This window comes from Crassostrea angulata, chromosome 10 (assembly GCF_025612915.1).
Source record: "Crassostrea angulata isolate pt1a10 chromosome 10, ASM2561291v2, whole genome shotgun sequence".
Taxonomy (NCBI): domain Eukaryota; kingdom Metazoa; phylum Mollusca; class Bivalvia; order Ostreida; family Ostreidae; genus Magallana; species Magallana angulata.
Window position 1 is genome coordinate 11,735,214 of NC_069120.1, and position 15,035 is coordinate 11,750,248.

Below are 15,035 nucleotides of genomic sequence, written 5' to 3' on the forward strand. Positions count from 1 at the left end.
ATCACAGTAGTCTGGTACCCGCCCCGCCACTGCGTTTTCACTTCGTTTTGGGGTCCCCAAAACGAAGTGAAAACGCAGTGCCGGGGGCGCATACCAGACTAGTATCACAGCACCGGGCCTAATTGTTTAATAAATAAATCATCAGATGTTGATAATCATCTACATACAATATTATATAAATTTAATTTATAAACTTATAATTCTGAATATAATTATGTAATCAAACAGCCTTGAGGAACTATACGTTGTAAGGTTCAATGACCCAGGTGCCTAATATCAATGTACAACTGTTTGAGTAGGATTTGCATTATACAACATTGTTGTACATAATATATGCACATGTCACCATAATAAATAAATTTACTTACTAACTAAATTCTTGTCAATGTAGCGTTTTATGTATTTTAAAATAATTCCTATACGAAACAATGACGGCCTTTTTTTAATGCTGAGGTGATAGGATAGGAATATAAAAAAAAGACGGAATAAATTCATTATAATATGTTGATATACACTAATCTATTATGAAACTGGTTCTTATAGATTATGTATAAGAATTATCTTATATTTTTGAAATTCAGTAGAAACGTTAAATAAGTGTATTTATTTTATATCATCAAATATTTTTTTATGACCTCTTTTAAAAAAAGAGGGGGGGGGGGGGGGCTGTAAAGGCATTTAGCTCGGGTGTGGGATACGAAAATTGCACAATAATTTGAAAGTGAAAGTACGACATGTGTCAATTTTCTGGAAGCCTTATTTTTCTTTTTCTGTCAGTCTGTGATTAATGAAAATACGTATCTTTTTTCTACACAATGACAATACTTGCAGGTGAATCTGATGAATAATTAAAATTAGACAATAATGGCTAATGAAGATCAAATCGAGGAACTCGAGGCTCTAAGGTCCATATTTGAAAACGAATTCACTGGTAAGATCACTGCTATTTACCCGTTGTAACTTTTGATGTTTTCTAGCTACTTGTGAGGTGTTACGAGTATTTATAGAATGTCTGATTTTGAATTAAGTTGAATCCTTCTCCGTGCCATGAAGGTGCAAAAGCTTTCTGAATCTGTACATGGTGCTTAGTGGATGAGAGTCATTGACTCCCTCATGAATGGGACAGCAGACCATCACAGGTTAAATCTCAGCCTGTACCCAATTTCAGCTACAGAGACAATGTAGATAAAGTGCCTTTTCTAAGGGTACAACACAAACAAGATTACATCAAGTGACCATGGTGGGGTTCAAACCAGAATTACCACTGGGCCATGTTCTCCACTTAAACTGACGTAGGAAACCTCTCTCAATTTTGGTTACTTATACCAACTTTTATTGTCATAAACCACATGTCATTTAAAATCTTCACTTCTTGATCTGTTAGTCATGGGTTTGAAATGGACTAGAATTACCATAATTATAAGAAACTTTAAATGCATTTTTGGGTCAAAATTGTACAATTAAGGTTTATTGCATTTTATATATGCTGTACTGTCATCCACATAAAAATGTCACATACCACCTAAAATTTTGTAAAATTCATCGAAATTAATGTAAATTTTTTAGATATACATATCATGTCTTATCTGTTTCTTTTATTTTTGCATGAAATGAATTCTAAGATACATGTATAATTTATATACATGTACATTTTTAATATTTCAGATATTTCTAAAGATCCACCATGTTTTATGATAAAGCTGCAAGATGTTCAGATAAATGGTAAGATATATTACAGTCCATGTATTTAAATGTCAAAATTATTACCATTCTCTTAATTCATACATTTTTTTTCAATATCTTTTCAATTATATACCTGTATTTGATAGGTGCAATTAGTCTGAAGTTTACATTACCAACAGAATACCCAGATATTTCACCAGTTATAGAGATACCAATAAGGAACCAAGTGTTGTCTGCAAAGAACCACAGACAACTCATGGGATTTTTACAGGAAAAAGTCAGAATGCTTCAGTATTGCATATAAATTGATATCAGAATGTAATGAAGTGTAAACTTTAAAATTCCAGAACAGATCTGAAATACAAACTACAGATATGTCTTATCTTAAGCAATTAAGTTTCTTTGAAAGTGTGAAGAGTCACTTGGAATGGGGATGATTTTTTCTGTGGTGGATGCAGCACAACAGTGGATAAATGAGAATGTTTCCACAAACACTTCTGAGCAACCCTGTGATAACAAGGTCATATTTATTTCTTATATGCTAGTTGCTTACAATGCATGTCTGCCGAAGATGTTCATTATCTACATATATTCTAGGATTTGGAAAAAGAAGAGAAAAATGACTCAGAACTTACACCTGTCAGGTTTGAAGAACCCAAGCTGACAGGAGGAAGATGGCAGTATGTCATAGGACTTGTGGTAAACCTTTGTTTGATATGTATATATATACATTGTTTATTTGTACACATTCTCAGGATACCAGTATGTCTATATTGAATTTTATAGATAAAATGTATTTCTACTCACAGACACCAATTGTATCTTAAATTTGATGACAGATTGCACTTTTTGTAACTGTAACATAATTCTGTATTGTTGAAATTATCTGGTTGCAACCATTCATATGCCTTACCATTTCAAGAGGCAATCACTATCCAAATTCACTTTTTCCAATATGATTATGAGTCGCAAATATTACAAATATTTTTGTCAGAGAAGGCATCATCAGGTTGCATTAAAAAATAATTTTGATGATTTATGTATAGAAATTGGTAGTTTAAGGATGGGACAGCTATTCCTAAAAATGATAGCTCTCTATATCTGTATTATTTTATATTAATCCAAAACATTTACCATTTAGACTGACAGAGTGTTTACAAAACATTTTAGGGTAAACCCTCAGCTGGGAAGTCCACTTTTTTCAATGCAGCAACGACCCTGGATTTAGCTAAAACTGGGGCACACCCATTCACCACTATAGAGCCAAATATAGGAAAGGCTTTCTTTTCTGTCCCATGTCCCTGTAGCAATCTGACAGTCAGGTGTGATGCAGGCAAGGAATATAAAACACATTTTTTTCATAGATTTGAAGTCATACAAGAAAAATGTGATAGATTTACATGTAGGATAATCTTACATGCTACAAACCCTTTGTCTATCTCAACAATTTGAATATGTGCTGCTATTTGAATACTTATTTCTGTACAATATTTTTCTTATCTAAAATTCTTTAAGTTATTCTGCTATATTGCTGATCTCCATTAAGACTAAGAACAATGTTATTTTCAGCAAATGGTCATGACTTCAGAGGACAAAGATATCTACCAGTGCTGTTAAAAGATGTTGCTGGGTTAGTTCCTGGTGCATGGGAGGGCAAAGGTCGAGGCAACAGGTAACATAAGTTATCTATAGAACCACTGAGATGGAAAGGTAGTTCTTTTACTGTACATGTACAAGTAATACTCCAACCCTCTGATGATGATATTCTCAGACTTAAAAGACATTTAACCTGTAGATTGTGATGAAGGAATTGGTTCAAATAATTTTCTTTATTTTAGAATACTGATCTTTTGAAATGTATTTGTATGATGACATAAATGCATGAAAAGTGAGATTTATTATTTGGTGGAATATCCGTTTGTATTACAGATTTCTGAACGATTTACTGGATGCTGATGTTTTGATCCACATCATAGATGCTTCAGGTACAACCAACGAGAAAGGTGAAGAAACAGTTGACTATGACCCTGCTAATGATGTACAGTGGTTGAAAGAGGAACTACAGTAAGTAAACTTGCTGTTCTTGGTTAACAAATATGGTAAGAGTTATTCCCCTTGTCTTGCATTTTGATTATTTTATTACAGCCAGTGGATATATCAAAATGTGTGGGCCAAATGGGAAAATATTGTTAGAAGACCTCAGAAACTGGTAGACATGTTTACAGGATACCATGCCAACAAAGCCACTATTTATGCAGCCCTACGCAATGCAGGAGTCACTGAGAGGTATGTACAGAATATGAAGCAGGTTATTAAGGTAGGTCGCGGGTTTACCCCATAAAAAATCTCACGAGAAAACATACCCTGAAAATTTGTCAAATCGTTCTGTAGTAATTATAGTTTATTATATAAAATATTCATCAAATTTGCCTACGCCATTTTTATGCAACACCGCCTTGAACTTGGTATTGTTGAAGGTGATGATTTGACGCTTTTGTAATGATTACATAGGAAAATTAGGTTTTTTTTAAATTAAGTTTTTTTTAAAGATTGCAAGTAACTTTTAAACAATTCAGACAAATTTATCAACTGTTTCTGTGTGTAAAGAAAAAGTGATTTAAAATAAATTAATGTAAAAAAAAATTATATGTCTTCTCACTAGATTTTTTGCTATTTTATCTTTATTGTCCCCCGCCTCAACGCGGTGCGGGGACATAGAAATGCCAGGCGTCCGTCTGTGCGTCTGTCCGTCCGTGTGTCCGTGCGTCCGTGTGTCCGTCCGTCACACTTTTTTGTAAGCGCTCTCATACCTGCAAATTATGACGGATTTTCATTAAATTTATACCAAATGTATATACCACTATTACCTTGGTCAAGTTCGAAAATCAGCTTTGGTCGATACTTTTTTTTGGAGTTATGAGACTTTGACCACAATAATGACTCTGTTTTATCCAAAAGTTGACCTTGTAAGCGCTCTCATGCCTACAAATTTTGACGGATGTTCACTAAATTTATACCAAATGTTTATATTACTATTACCTTGGTCAAGTTCAAAAATCAGCATTGGTCGATACTTTTTGTTGGAGTTATGGTACTTTGACCGCAATAATGACTCCGTTTTATCCAAAAATTGACCTTGTAAGCGCTCTCATGCCTACAAATTTTGACAGATTTTCATTAAATTTATACCAAATGTTTATACCACTATTACCTTGGTCAAGTTCAAAAATCAGCATTGGTCTATCCTTTTTCTTGGAGTTATGGGACTTTGACCACAATAATGACTCCAGTTTATCCATAAATTGGCCTTGTAAGCGCTCTCATGCCTACAAATTTTGACGGATTTTCATTAAATTTATACCAAATGTTTAAACCACTAATACTTTGGTCAAGTTCGAAAATCAGCATTGGTCTATCCTTTTTGTTGGAGTTATGGGACTTTGACCACAATAATGACTCCAGTTTATCCGAAAATTGGCCTTGTAAGCGCTCTCATGCCTACAAATTTTGATTTCATTAAATTTATACCAAATGTATATACCACTATTACCTTGGTCAAGTTCAAAAATCAGCATTGGTCCATACTTTTTGTTGGAGTTATGGTACTTTGACCGCAATAATGACTCCGTTTTATCCAAAAATTGACCTTGAAGTGCTCTCATGCCTACAAATTTTGACAGATTTTCATTAAATTTATACCAAATGTTTATACCACTAATACTTCGGTCAAGTTCGAAAATCAGCATCGGTCGAATGACTCGATACTAGTATACTGCTTGACCGGCGGGGGACCCAGGAATTCTATTCTTGTTTTTGATAATTTTATCGAAAATTGCCGTATTTTTCGTATTTGACGTCGTGAGTATGACATCATTTATTTTTAACCCGTTCTGCTTATTTAGTGATAACGATCATTTAAAAATCAAATTTAGACTTCTTAAGCTAAAACTAGTAGCTTACATTTCTAAAAAAGCAATTTTTGATATTATGAAAATAATACAGAGATTAAACAAAAGCATATCGTTACTATGAATTCGAAGTTATAAGGCCTCCTGTGTACCCCCGTATAGAATTGGCCTGTAAAAAACAATAATTCTTAATTTTGCTTTTGTATTATAAAAACGTTCTTTTTTTTCTTTTTTTTTAGATTATTAAGATTTGTTCAGTTGCTATTAACGAGGCCGGGTCTAATTAGTTCTGCCCTAGATTTTTTATTGAAATTTTTTACCTGAATTTCTACTAATATAATTATTATTTTAAGATTAAAAAATAAGACATTTACCACACCGTTTGTTTAGGGGGTCATCTCAAAGTTTGTTAATCTTTAACATAGGACCCTATGGGATTTCGCTTGAAATGTATCAATTTTGCACATTTTTTTAAACTTCTGCCCTAGGGATTTCTTTTTCTGTTCTACATATTAAAGGTACTGCTAAAAGGCATCAAATGGTCAAATAAAAAAAACCTTTTACCTCCTGGTTTGTTCCAGGGGTCTTATCAAAGTTGATTTTTGTATGCCCAACTTCCCAGATTTGTCAGATAATGGCTATTTCTTATTTGACAAACGCGGAAAAGGTGATCTTTATAGTATTATTAAAGCATTCAGACATATTTAAGTAATAAAAAAATATATAACATCACATATTAAGGGTCATTAATATAAATTACATGGTTACTGTCTTGAAATATATGAATTAAGCTATATTTAGGCGGGTTAAGAAAACGTGACAGAGGGTTAGGCCTGCTGAACCCTCTTCACGTTTTCGACCGGAGCCCAAATATAGCTTATACTTCGAGACAGTTATGTTTATTCCACAATATAACATTAATTTTACACATTAAACGAGCCATTTTCAACAAATTTCGCTGAATATCTGCAGTTGAAACTATTGCGCCATGGCGTCAACCAAGCAAAAAGATGACGTCACAATACAAATGAAACGCTGCGCGAAAGCGTGCGTACTCGTTCTGTACTCGGCCTCGTTAAAGGTATTAAATTAAAAAGCCCAATTTTGCCCTCTTATTCTAAATCAGAGAATGCAGAGCATAATATTTTTTATATCTAAAATTTATAGGAAAGGGTGGTACAAATTTTTAAGTGGGTTCCCCATTTACACTTTCTATTGTCGAAATGTTATGTTAATGTAAATATTTGCAAATAGTCCCAAATATAGAAAACGGATGATATTCGTAAGATATGGACTTTTATTTTCGTTATCAAAATCTTTACAACTAATTTAGAGAATTTAATTTCCTGGCTTTGCTCCTCCCTTTTTTCGGTCAAAATAGTTACGATATACTTACTATTAACGCTTGTAAACTTTATTACAGACCCAAACTATTTTACAGATCTCTCTCTATCTCTCTCTCTCTCTCAAAAGTTCGAGACTACATGACTTTCATTACTTAGCCTTTATGTACAGTTTCACATAGAGTTAAAAAGTAATGCTCCAATTCTTGATAATAATCTACGTAAATATGATGTATTGCTTCCAATCTGCATTTCTAACTTATGATTCTTACACGAAAACTAAGACTTAGTATGAATTACTACTACAATGTTTACACTATAGACCTAAATCGAATTACTATATTATAACTAAGAGCATTTGACGTTAGAAAATGTGAAGCGGGAAACTTTGAGATGTCTCCGTTATGACGTCATAAACAAATGTGCACAAAACAGCCTCTCGAGTTGTCTAAATTGAGTACAGAATTTGATGACGAAAGCAAACCCGCAACCCACCTTAAGTGTGTACATTTAGTATTTTGTGGTGCATTTATGGTTTAATATCTCTTTAAAAAATAATGTTCTTTAGATATGTAGTAAATGTTTATAAACGTGATGAATTGGAGTGAAACTATTTGTTATAAGAGAGAGAGAGAGAGAGAGAGGTCCACATGTTCAGACTTAATTAATTTCACACTCATTTATTAAAGAAAGACAGAGAATTGGAGAGAGATACTATTATATTCAGACTTAAAATGTATATTATATAGTGAGTTGTCAAAGATAAAGACCTGGGATGACAAGGTTCTACATCGGATAGTGGACTGTTTTCTCAACATCAGGTTTCCTATTCTGTTGGTTCTAAATAAAGCAGATAAAGAGACTGCCACAGATATCATTGCAAGGTATAGCTGTTATATTAATATTGTTAATTGAATACTTTTATAAATGTTTTGAATTTAAACCATAGAATGCTTTACACCATTGTATTGCTGTAAATTCCTAATTAAACGTGAGGAATTTATATCCGCGTAAAATTGCGAGAAACACCCATCGCGGATTTTAAAATCTCACCTTTATTTTTTGAGAGTTGGGAACTAAAAGAAATGTGGAAAAATGTTCCGGGTGCGCAAATTTATATTCTTCGCGATTTGATACAAAACAGCGTTATCGTGGAATTAAGTACCCGCGAAATATAAGGAATTTACAGTAATCAGTATGATTACAGAAAATTCTCTGTATTACTAGGATTGCTTCTGTATATCATTTCATCAAACTCTTGAATTGTCTTCTTATGACAAATTCATTCCGAGTTTTATTCAGACTATCAGCTGAATTTGGTGATAATTACACTATTCCTGTGAGCGCGGAGAGAGAGTGCTTTCTTCAGAAGATGGAAAAGGAGGGATACATCAAATACAATAGAGGAAGTGATTCTTTTGACATTTTAGACTGTCCGTCTTCCATTTTTACTGATCTTAAAAAAGTTGAAAGTAGTATTTTGAAGAGGTAGGTCTTTACTTGAATATATTCAATAGCTACCCCATTTCCTCATAATTCTGTGAAAAAACAAAATTTTTCATTATTGTATTTTTTGTTCAATGGTAAAAACTGAGCATACAATTTTATTCTCATGAAAACCTTTACCTGATTGTTAACTTTTTTAATGGTTTAGGTATGGTAGTACAAATATCCACAATGCTTTGTGTCAGGCTGTCAGTTTAAGAGAACCAGTTTATGCCTTTCCTGTACATTGCCTGGATACTCTTCAATCAGTCGGTAAATCTCACGTGGAGAAGAGCCAGATTCTGCGTGATTGTATCATGTTAAAACCAGGAACCAATGTGGAGGAATTCCACTCTGTTCTATGTCATTACCCAGTCAGTCTGTTGTCAGGAGATTTTGTGAGAGCAGAGGTAAACTGGAATTTCGATTTGAGTACTAGCTCTTTTAATAGAAATATTATGAAAAATAAAATGAGAAAAGATAAACCACTTTAGACAGAGTAATACTTTATACAAGGCTATTTTGACCTACTTATCAATCTGAAAATTTGGATTTGAGAAAAAACTAGCACCAGTGGCAAAAATAACAAGCTATGAAGTTAATGCTGTATACAGCATTCTGATATTGATTTTAGAATAAAATAAGAGGTCATGAATTAAAAAGTTAAATCTTCATTTCAGACCAAAAATACAGATGGGTCAAAGAGACCAATGAAGAAAGATGAAGTCCTTAACAATTCTAATAATATAATAAAGATAATGACTACCAAAAGAAGTTCATAGTTTATAAGAATGATCAGGTAGAAATTTTTATTGAGAGAGAGCTGGAGAAATGCCAAATTTATCATACATGTATGGATGTTATTTATTCTTAAATTCTTGAATTTGATGTAATTTATACTTTTATGTTGAAAATAAAAGTCTGTTAAAGCAAGATGTCCTTATATTGTCATTTGTGTTTCTGGACAATGGAAGTATCTTGTGTGCATTCTTACTTGATGCAAAAGCCTTAAAAACATTTTAAGACAATGCTGTCAAAAAGGTGGGGTTTTATTATTTACAAAAAATATATCTACATTTAGATATTTTTGTATTTTGAAACTTTGCAAATCATAGAAGAAAACAATTTTGATGGATTTTGTAAATGTGCAACAATACCATCTATTTCTTAACGAATTCTGGCTACCGGTATTTAAGTTCATGGGCAACTAATTACACAAACACTTTCTTAGCATATGAGACATATAATAGCCACACTGCTCCACATAATTTTACAGTAGCAGGGTACTTTATTTTTTGTAAACCTCAATTTCTTTTGCTCTCTCATTTGCTTAGTGCTCTATTGCACTAAAAGATGTCGTAGAGCACTGGTCACTGGGATATTCGATCTTTGGTTTCGTTTTTAGTGTACCATCTGTCTGGCATTAAAATCTCTGTCAGAATATGATTGCATGAATATAGTGATTAATTGTCTAAATAAAACCACAAGTAACCTTTTAAAAATGACTTTAATTTACCAAATACAGTAATAAAAATGGAAGCACACAGTAATATTCCTTTTTCTATTGGAGATCCTGAATAGAAGGCACATTTATCCATTCTTAAATTTGCTGCATCTTGTCCTCCACAAGCAACCAACAATGTCCAACATCCATCGAAGCAGTGAGATTTTATGAGATTGCATTTAGGTTTGCTCAATTAATATTTTGCTTGTTTAATTTTCGCTGATACTGCTGCATAAGCCTTTCCCTTCTTCATTTATAAAAGCACAGTTTACTTTCTTCCTTTGTTTTTCTTGTGAACAGCCCCACATTTATCTTGAATCTTTCCTGTAAGAGCATAAAAAATATTCTCGTTATAGTTGGAATTTATTAATAAAAATCTCCTAAAAAAAATTAAATGAACATGAGATATATTTGATTGAAGCAAGGAAGATTTTTTTCTTCTTGACAAAGGTCAAGTAAAATATAAATCTCTGTAGAAAATAATGGACAAACTTTTATATTCTAGTGGAGTTCATCAGCAAAACAGCTGATTCAGCTAATCGGATAGCTTGCAGATACTAAATGGTAAACTAATTATTTTCATGGCATTGAAGAATCAACATTTTACGAGATAGACTCTTGACCTTCCGCTGGAGTAAACTGATAAATCACATTGGCATGGACTCAGAGGGACAAATTAGCAGAGGGCACAGCATGGTGATGATAGATCTTTTAGTCAAAAATCCATTAAATGTATTTTTCTTGTTAAAACAGTGTGAAGGCAAAGAAGAAAAAACAAGTTTGTTCTAATAACCTATGGTTAATAGCGGTAGTTAGTGTTCTAATATCTTCAGATCATAAAATTTTCTGCCCGTGATAGTGAAGAAAACTAATCGAACGTTTTCACAGAATCCGGAAGCCATATTACTAAGCCAATTATTGTTTTAAAATAAAGATGACGCATCCAAATAGCCGTCTTTTACAATGAAGGTGTGAACTATACCTTGGTCGAGTCCCAGGCACCCTCCCCACTCGTACAGACTGATTTTTCTGTCCTTGTTGGCATCACAAATATCGAGGAAAGGGGCCAGGCAGTGTTCCATTGGTTTGATTGTTGCAACAACGAAAAGTAGTTCCCGGCGGGTCACAAATCTGAAATTTGCAAAGGTTTCATTTTAGAATTAAACATATAATAATATCTTACCGACAAAGCTACAAAATACTATAAATAAGTTACCGGTCTTGTGGGTGAACGTCAAGATCACAGAATTTCCAGATGACTGCATCCACGTGGTTTTTGTCCTTCTCCGCTGATTTCAGCATTTCCACATAATCATCATCAAGCTCGTTTCTTCTGGCCTACAGATTTACCAACATCGACGTTAATTATGAAAAACACGTAAGGTATGAATTAAATTTTCCCCCATGAAACCATGGTGTGTAAAGCTTAGAGCTTTAATTACCAATTCCTCCATCACTTTGAAGAGCCAGTTGGACATACGAAGAGGAAACTGCTCCATTTCGAAATCCTGGCATTTTGTAAGCTCTATAACAAAACGTTAATCTTAGTCATAGTATTTTCCACTAAAGATCGGCTAGATAGTCGTAATTTCTAAAGTTATGGAGAACGTGTCTTACGTTTGCACTCTCCGTAGTAATCGAGTCTGAGGGTCCTGAAGCTTGGGTTCCCACACTGGGGCTTCCTGCGACGGCACCAACAGGCTTCCCTGTCCATGTGACACTCGCTGTCAAACGTCAAGTTCTTGTTGCTGCACACCTGAAAGGTGAAAAAAGTTTTGTTATTGTTTGCTAACTTCAGAAGTTTCTGCTAGTGCGCTTGTTATGACATATCATGGACACATTTATTGCTATCAGAAGAAAATGTGCGAATGTGAGCGTACCATATATCTGGGGTCGGGCTCTGGGGTACATTGCTCGACACACCGACATTTAGCTTTGCGGGAGTTATCTAGGTAACACTCCTCGCCACGGCGACATGTCTTCTTGTCGCAAGGATCTATTGAAAAAAAAAGTTCATAACTGTGACATGATAATTATTTAAAAGATTTTTTTAGATCGTGAAAAAGCTTCAGATAAATATGACCCATTAATTACTAATTCGTGTGTCGACGATTTCCTGGTCGTTGTCTGTGTCGTCATCATCTACATCATCCTCATCGTCCTCATCGGCTCCCTACACAAATAATAAACATGTTAAAGCTGTACCATTTCTAAAAAATTCAATGTCAAAAGTCTATTTTGACTGGAATATTTAAAAATGTAGACAACAATTAACCTCCTCTTCTACTTCTGGATACTCGTCAGTTTCCCTCCTATTTCGCCGATCCTCTCTGTCCTATGGTTAGAAAAAAAGCATTCTTAAACATCTTATGAACTCACTGAATACACAAATTATGTAACTTAAATCAACTTTTTGTCGGTTAAGCCAAAAAAGCGCGTTTTTTTTCTTTCAAATCGTGCATTGAAGCCTCTGACATATAACGAAATTGGATATAACAGTTTTCTTTTCTCAGAAAATACATCAAACAATGTTTAATCTGCATGTTAGACAGTCCCATTAAAATTGTAAAAACAGAGAGCTGTGTTTTGATGTGTGTGTGTGCGTGTGTGTGTGTGGAGGGGGGTTGCGGAAGGTTTTGAAAACCCCATCCAAAACAACTGCATGTTGGAGGAGGTGAAAATAACGATGAAAACACCAAACATATTAAAAAACATTTACCAACGCCCGAAAAAGCTTACGACCTCTTGGTCTGGCAATTAATGGCACAACAAGGATCACGTGGTGATATTTTATGTTTTATTCACTTAATCATCAGATGGATCAGTGCGGAAGCTTGGTGTAAATGCGCGGGGTGTGTACACGCTGAAGGTTCTTGACAGAGATTGTATCCGACTCCCACTCCCTGTATACCGTGTCTATGTCAGTAAACACTATCTGTGTGCATCAAGCCACCCTCTCCATGAATACAAGTGTTTCTTTTGGTGTAGATTTTATGTGAATCAACACTTTTTGTTCTCTTTCTTTATGAACTACAGTACGCGTATTTAATTCTGTCTGTAGTCCCCAATCAAATTAGTTTAATGTGAATTGATATAATACCGGTAGTCTTGGAGTATGTATAATGATAATGCCTTGATGATTTTTGTAACATCATTAATTTGGTGTATTGGAGGATGGTGTAAATGTCAAGGACGTCGTCGGGGATCTTACCCTTGCTTCTGTAGCCTGGAAGCAGACGACCAACGCCAGGAGAATGGATAATAACAAAAGAACCTTCATGGCTCTGAAAACAAATAACATTATATCTTATCAAGCAACAACCTTTCTTTCAGAAAATGTAAGAACTTCGTCTTGGATAATTAATGACTAATAAGAACCCTGTCTTTGGATGCTCTCAAGAACAGGAATAAAAAGAAGCTTGAAATTAATTCGAATTATTATAAGATTTTTAGAATTTGAAATTATAATTGATTGCTAAGATTTCGCGAATTGTTGACTAAATCAATCAACAGAACCACATGTACGACTAAACTATTTCCTCTTTACTGATGGAAATTCTTCTGTCTCCATATGTTACATACAGTTCCAATTACCGTTACACAAATTGTGTTTACAAACCTCACCTCAACACAAGAGAGAGAGCAATAACTAAAGTTAACAAACAATCACAAGATGTTTAGAATATATAAGAAAGGTTGCTACCGAGTTTAAGAGTTGTTTAAATGCAACGCAATGCAATGTATTACTTTCTTCGCGTTCGAAATATTTTCGCGCAAGAAAACAAGAAATTTACTCTTTCAGTTAGCTTGACACGACAATTTCTGTCATTATGATAAAAATTATTTGTATTTAGTGTGTTGGATTTTTATTATCTAGAATGTTAATACACTTCCTTCTCTTCGTGAGAGATTTTAGAAGAGAAATCAGATTATTTTACATGAAAATTTTTGTACATACATGTAATGATAAAAGTGACCACGTTTTGGGATCATTGCATTAAAATTTTATCTAAGTGCTATATTGATTTTAAAAGAGCAAAGAATTATTATATGTGTGAACAACCATCCCCCCCCCCTTATTCACTACAATACGTTAGCTTTTTCGTTTGCAATAACAGACTTGAAAACATTCACAGGCGTCAAAAACCACAAACACTTTAAGCTATCGACGTAGCTTCAGAATTTTTTTTTATGCATTTTACCTCTCACTATTAACCGGTTAAAACTTTATGTCTGTTAAAAATGTATATTTATCTATGCAAAATGTTGAATTTAGACTATTTTATATTGTATTTTAGACATGCTGACACATAAATACACAATATGATTTACTGGTATCCAATATTATTCAGCTTGGTAACAATTGTGGCATATTGCAAAATGTAATTGTTACAAATCATTCTTTTATTTTACAATTATCGAATATTACTCTTTTTATATTATATATCGTTCTTGCTGACACGTTAAATTTCAATACTATATGCTATAAATAATACACATTTACGTACGGAGTCCAATCGTCTCTCTATTGCAAAAATTGAAAGGCAAGCAAGACACCAAGTGTCAACTGCCCAAGGATTCCTAGCTCGCTGCATTAATTACCAAACTTTTAAAAATAGTTTATTTTGAAAGAATTTCTTTAGCAATTTTTCTGCGTATATAAAACAAATAAAAGGACTTACCGCTTTGTGGAGGAGGAAATTTTGATGTATCTCCAAAAGTTGCTGGCAAACAACTGGATGAGTTTCGCATGTGGGTCTCATAGGCATGACGAATCACTGCGTTACCGTATTCCCCCACAAAAGAGCCCCCTTTTGTGCTTTGTTTATAAATGAATCATGAAATAGAAATGTTGATTAATGTAAGTGAAATATTTCCTAAATTTTAAAAATTGAAGCAATTAATTGCATGTTGAGGAATAGTAGCTTGATGTAAGTGGAGTTGAAATTAATCTACAATGTTCTTTATTGTTTTTCTTCAGTGTGTGAGCAATGCGCTCTTAAGAAGAAGTATGGTACTTCTATTTCCAGTTTCTTCATCCGGAAAACCATCTCTTTGTTTTCTGTCCCGACTGATTTGCGCGGACGGCTCGTTAGTCATTCCGGTCGTCTG

General features: G+C 33.8%; 2 protein-coding genes across 3 annotated transcripts; one reads left to right on the plus strand and one right to left on the minus strand.

Annotated features, from left to right (window-relative positions):
• The first annotated feature begins 718 nt into the window (after nt 1-718).
• Nucleotides 719-9,352, plus strand: LOC128167447 (uncharacterized). 2 transcript variants are annotated; one of them, XM_052833173.1, is made up of 13 exons: nt 719-931; nt 1,666-1,722; nt 1,830-1,960; nt 2,093-2,203; nt 2,281-2,382; nt 2,854-3,016; nt 3,253-3,355; nt 3,613-3,747; nt 3,829-3,969; nt 7,684-7,818; nt 8,162-8,422; nt 8,589-8,829; nt 9,100-9,352. In XM_052833173.1, exons 1-13 carry the CDS (start codon nt 865-867, stop codon nt 9,199-9,201), a joined length of 1,749 nt encoding a protein of 582 aa, XP_052689133.1. In that variant the 5' UTR covers nt 719-864; the 3' UTR covers nt 9,202-9,352. The 2 variants fall into 2 exon arrangements, with proteins under 2 accessions (XP_052689133.1, XP_052689134.1); XM_052833174.1 differs by having other exon boundaries at nt 8,237-8,422.
• Nucleotides 9,353-9,907: 555 nt separating this feature from the next.
• On the minus strand, nt 9,908-14,713 carry LOC128167448 (SPARC-like). The gene is made up of 10 exons (XM_052833175.1): nt 14,606-14,713; nt 13,135-13,207; nt 12,199-12,258; nt 12,018-12,096; nt 11,804-11,919; nt 11,541-11,679; nt 11,366-11,448; nt 11,140-11,261; nt 10,906-11,054; nt 9,908-10,247 (listed from the first exon to the last, which is right to left on the minus strand). Exons 2-10 carry the CDS (start codon nt 13,201-13,203, stop codon nt 10,192-10,194), a joined length of 873 nt encoding a protein of 290 aa, XP_052689135.1. The 5' UTR covers nt 13,204-13,207; nt 14,606-14,713; the 3' UTR covers nt 9,908-10,191.
• Nucleotides 14,714-15,035: the final 322 nt, after the last annotated feature.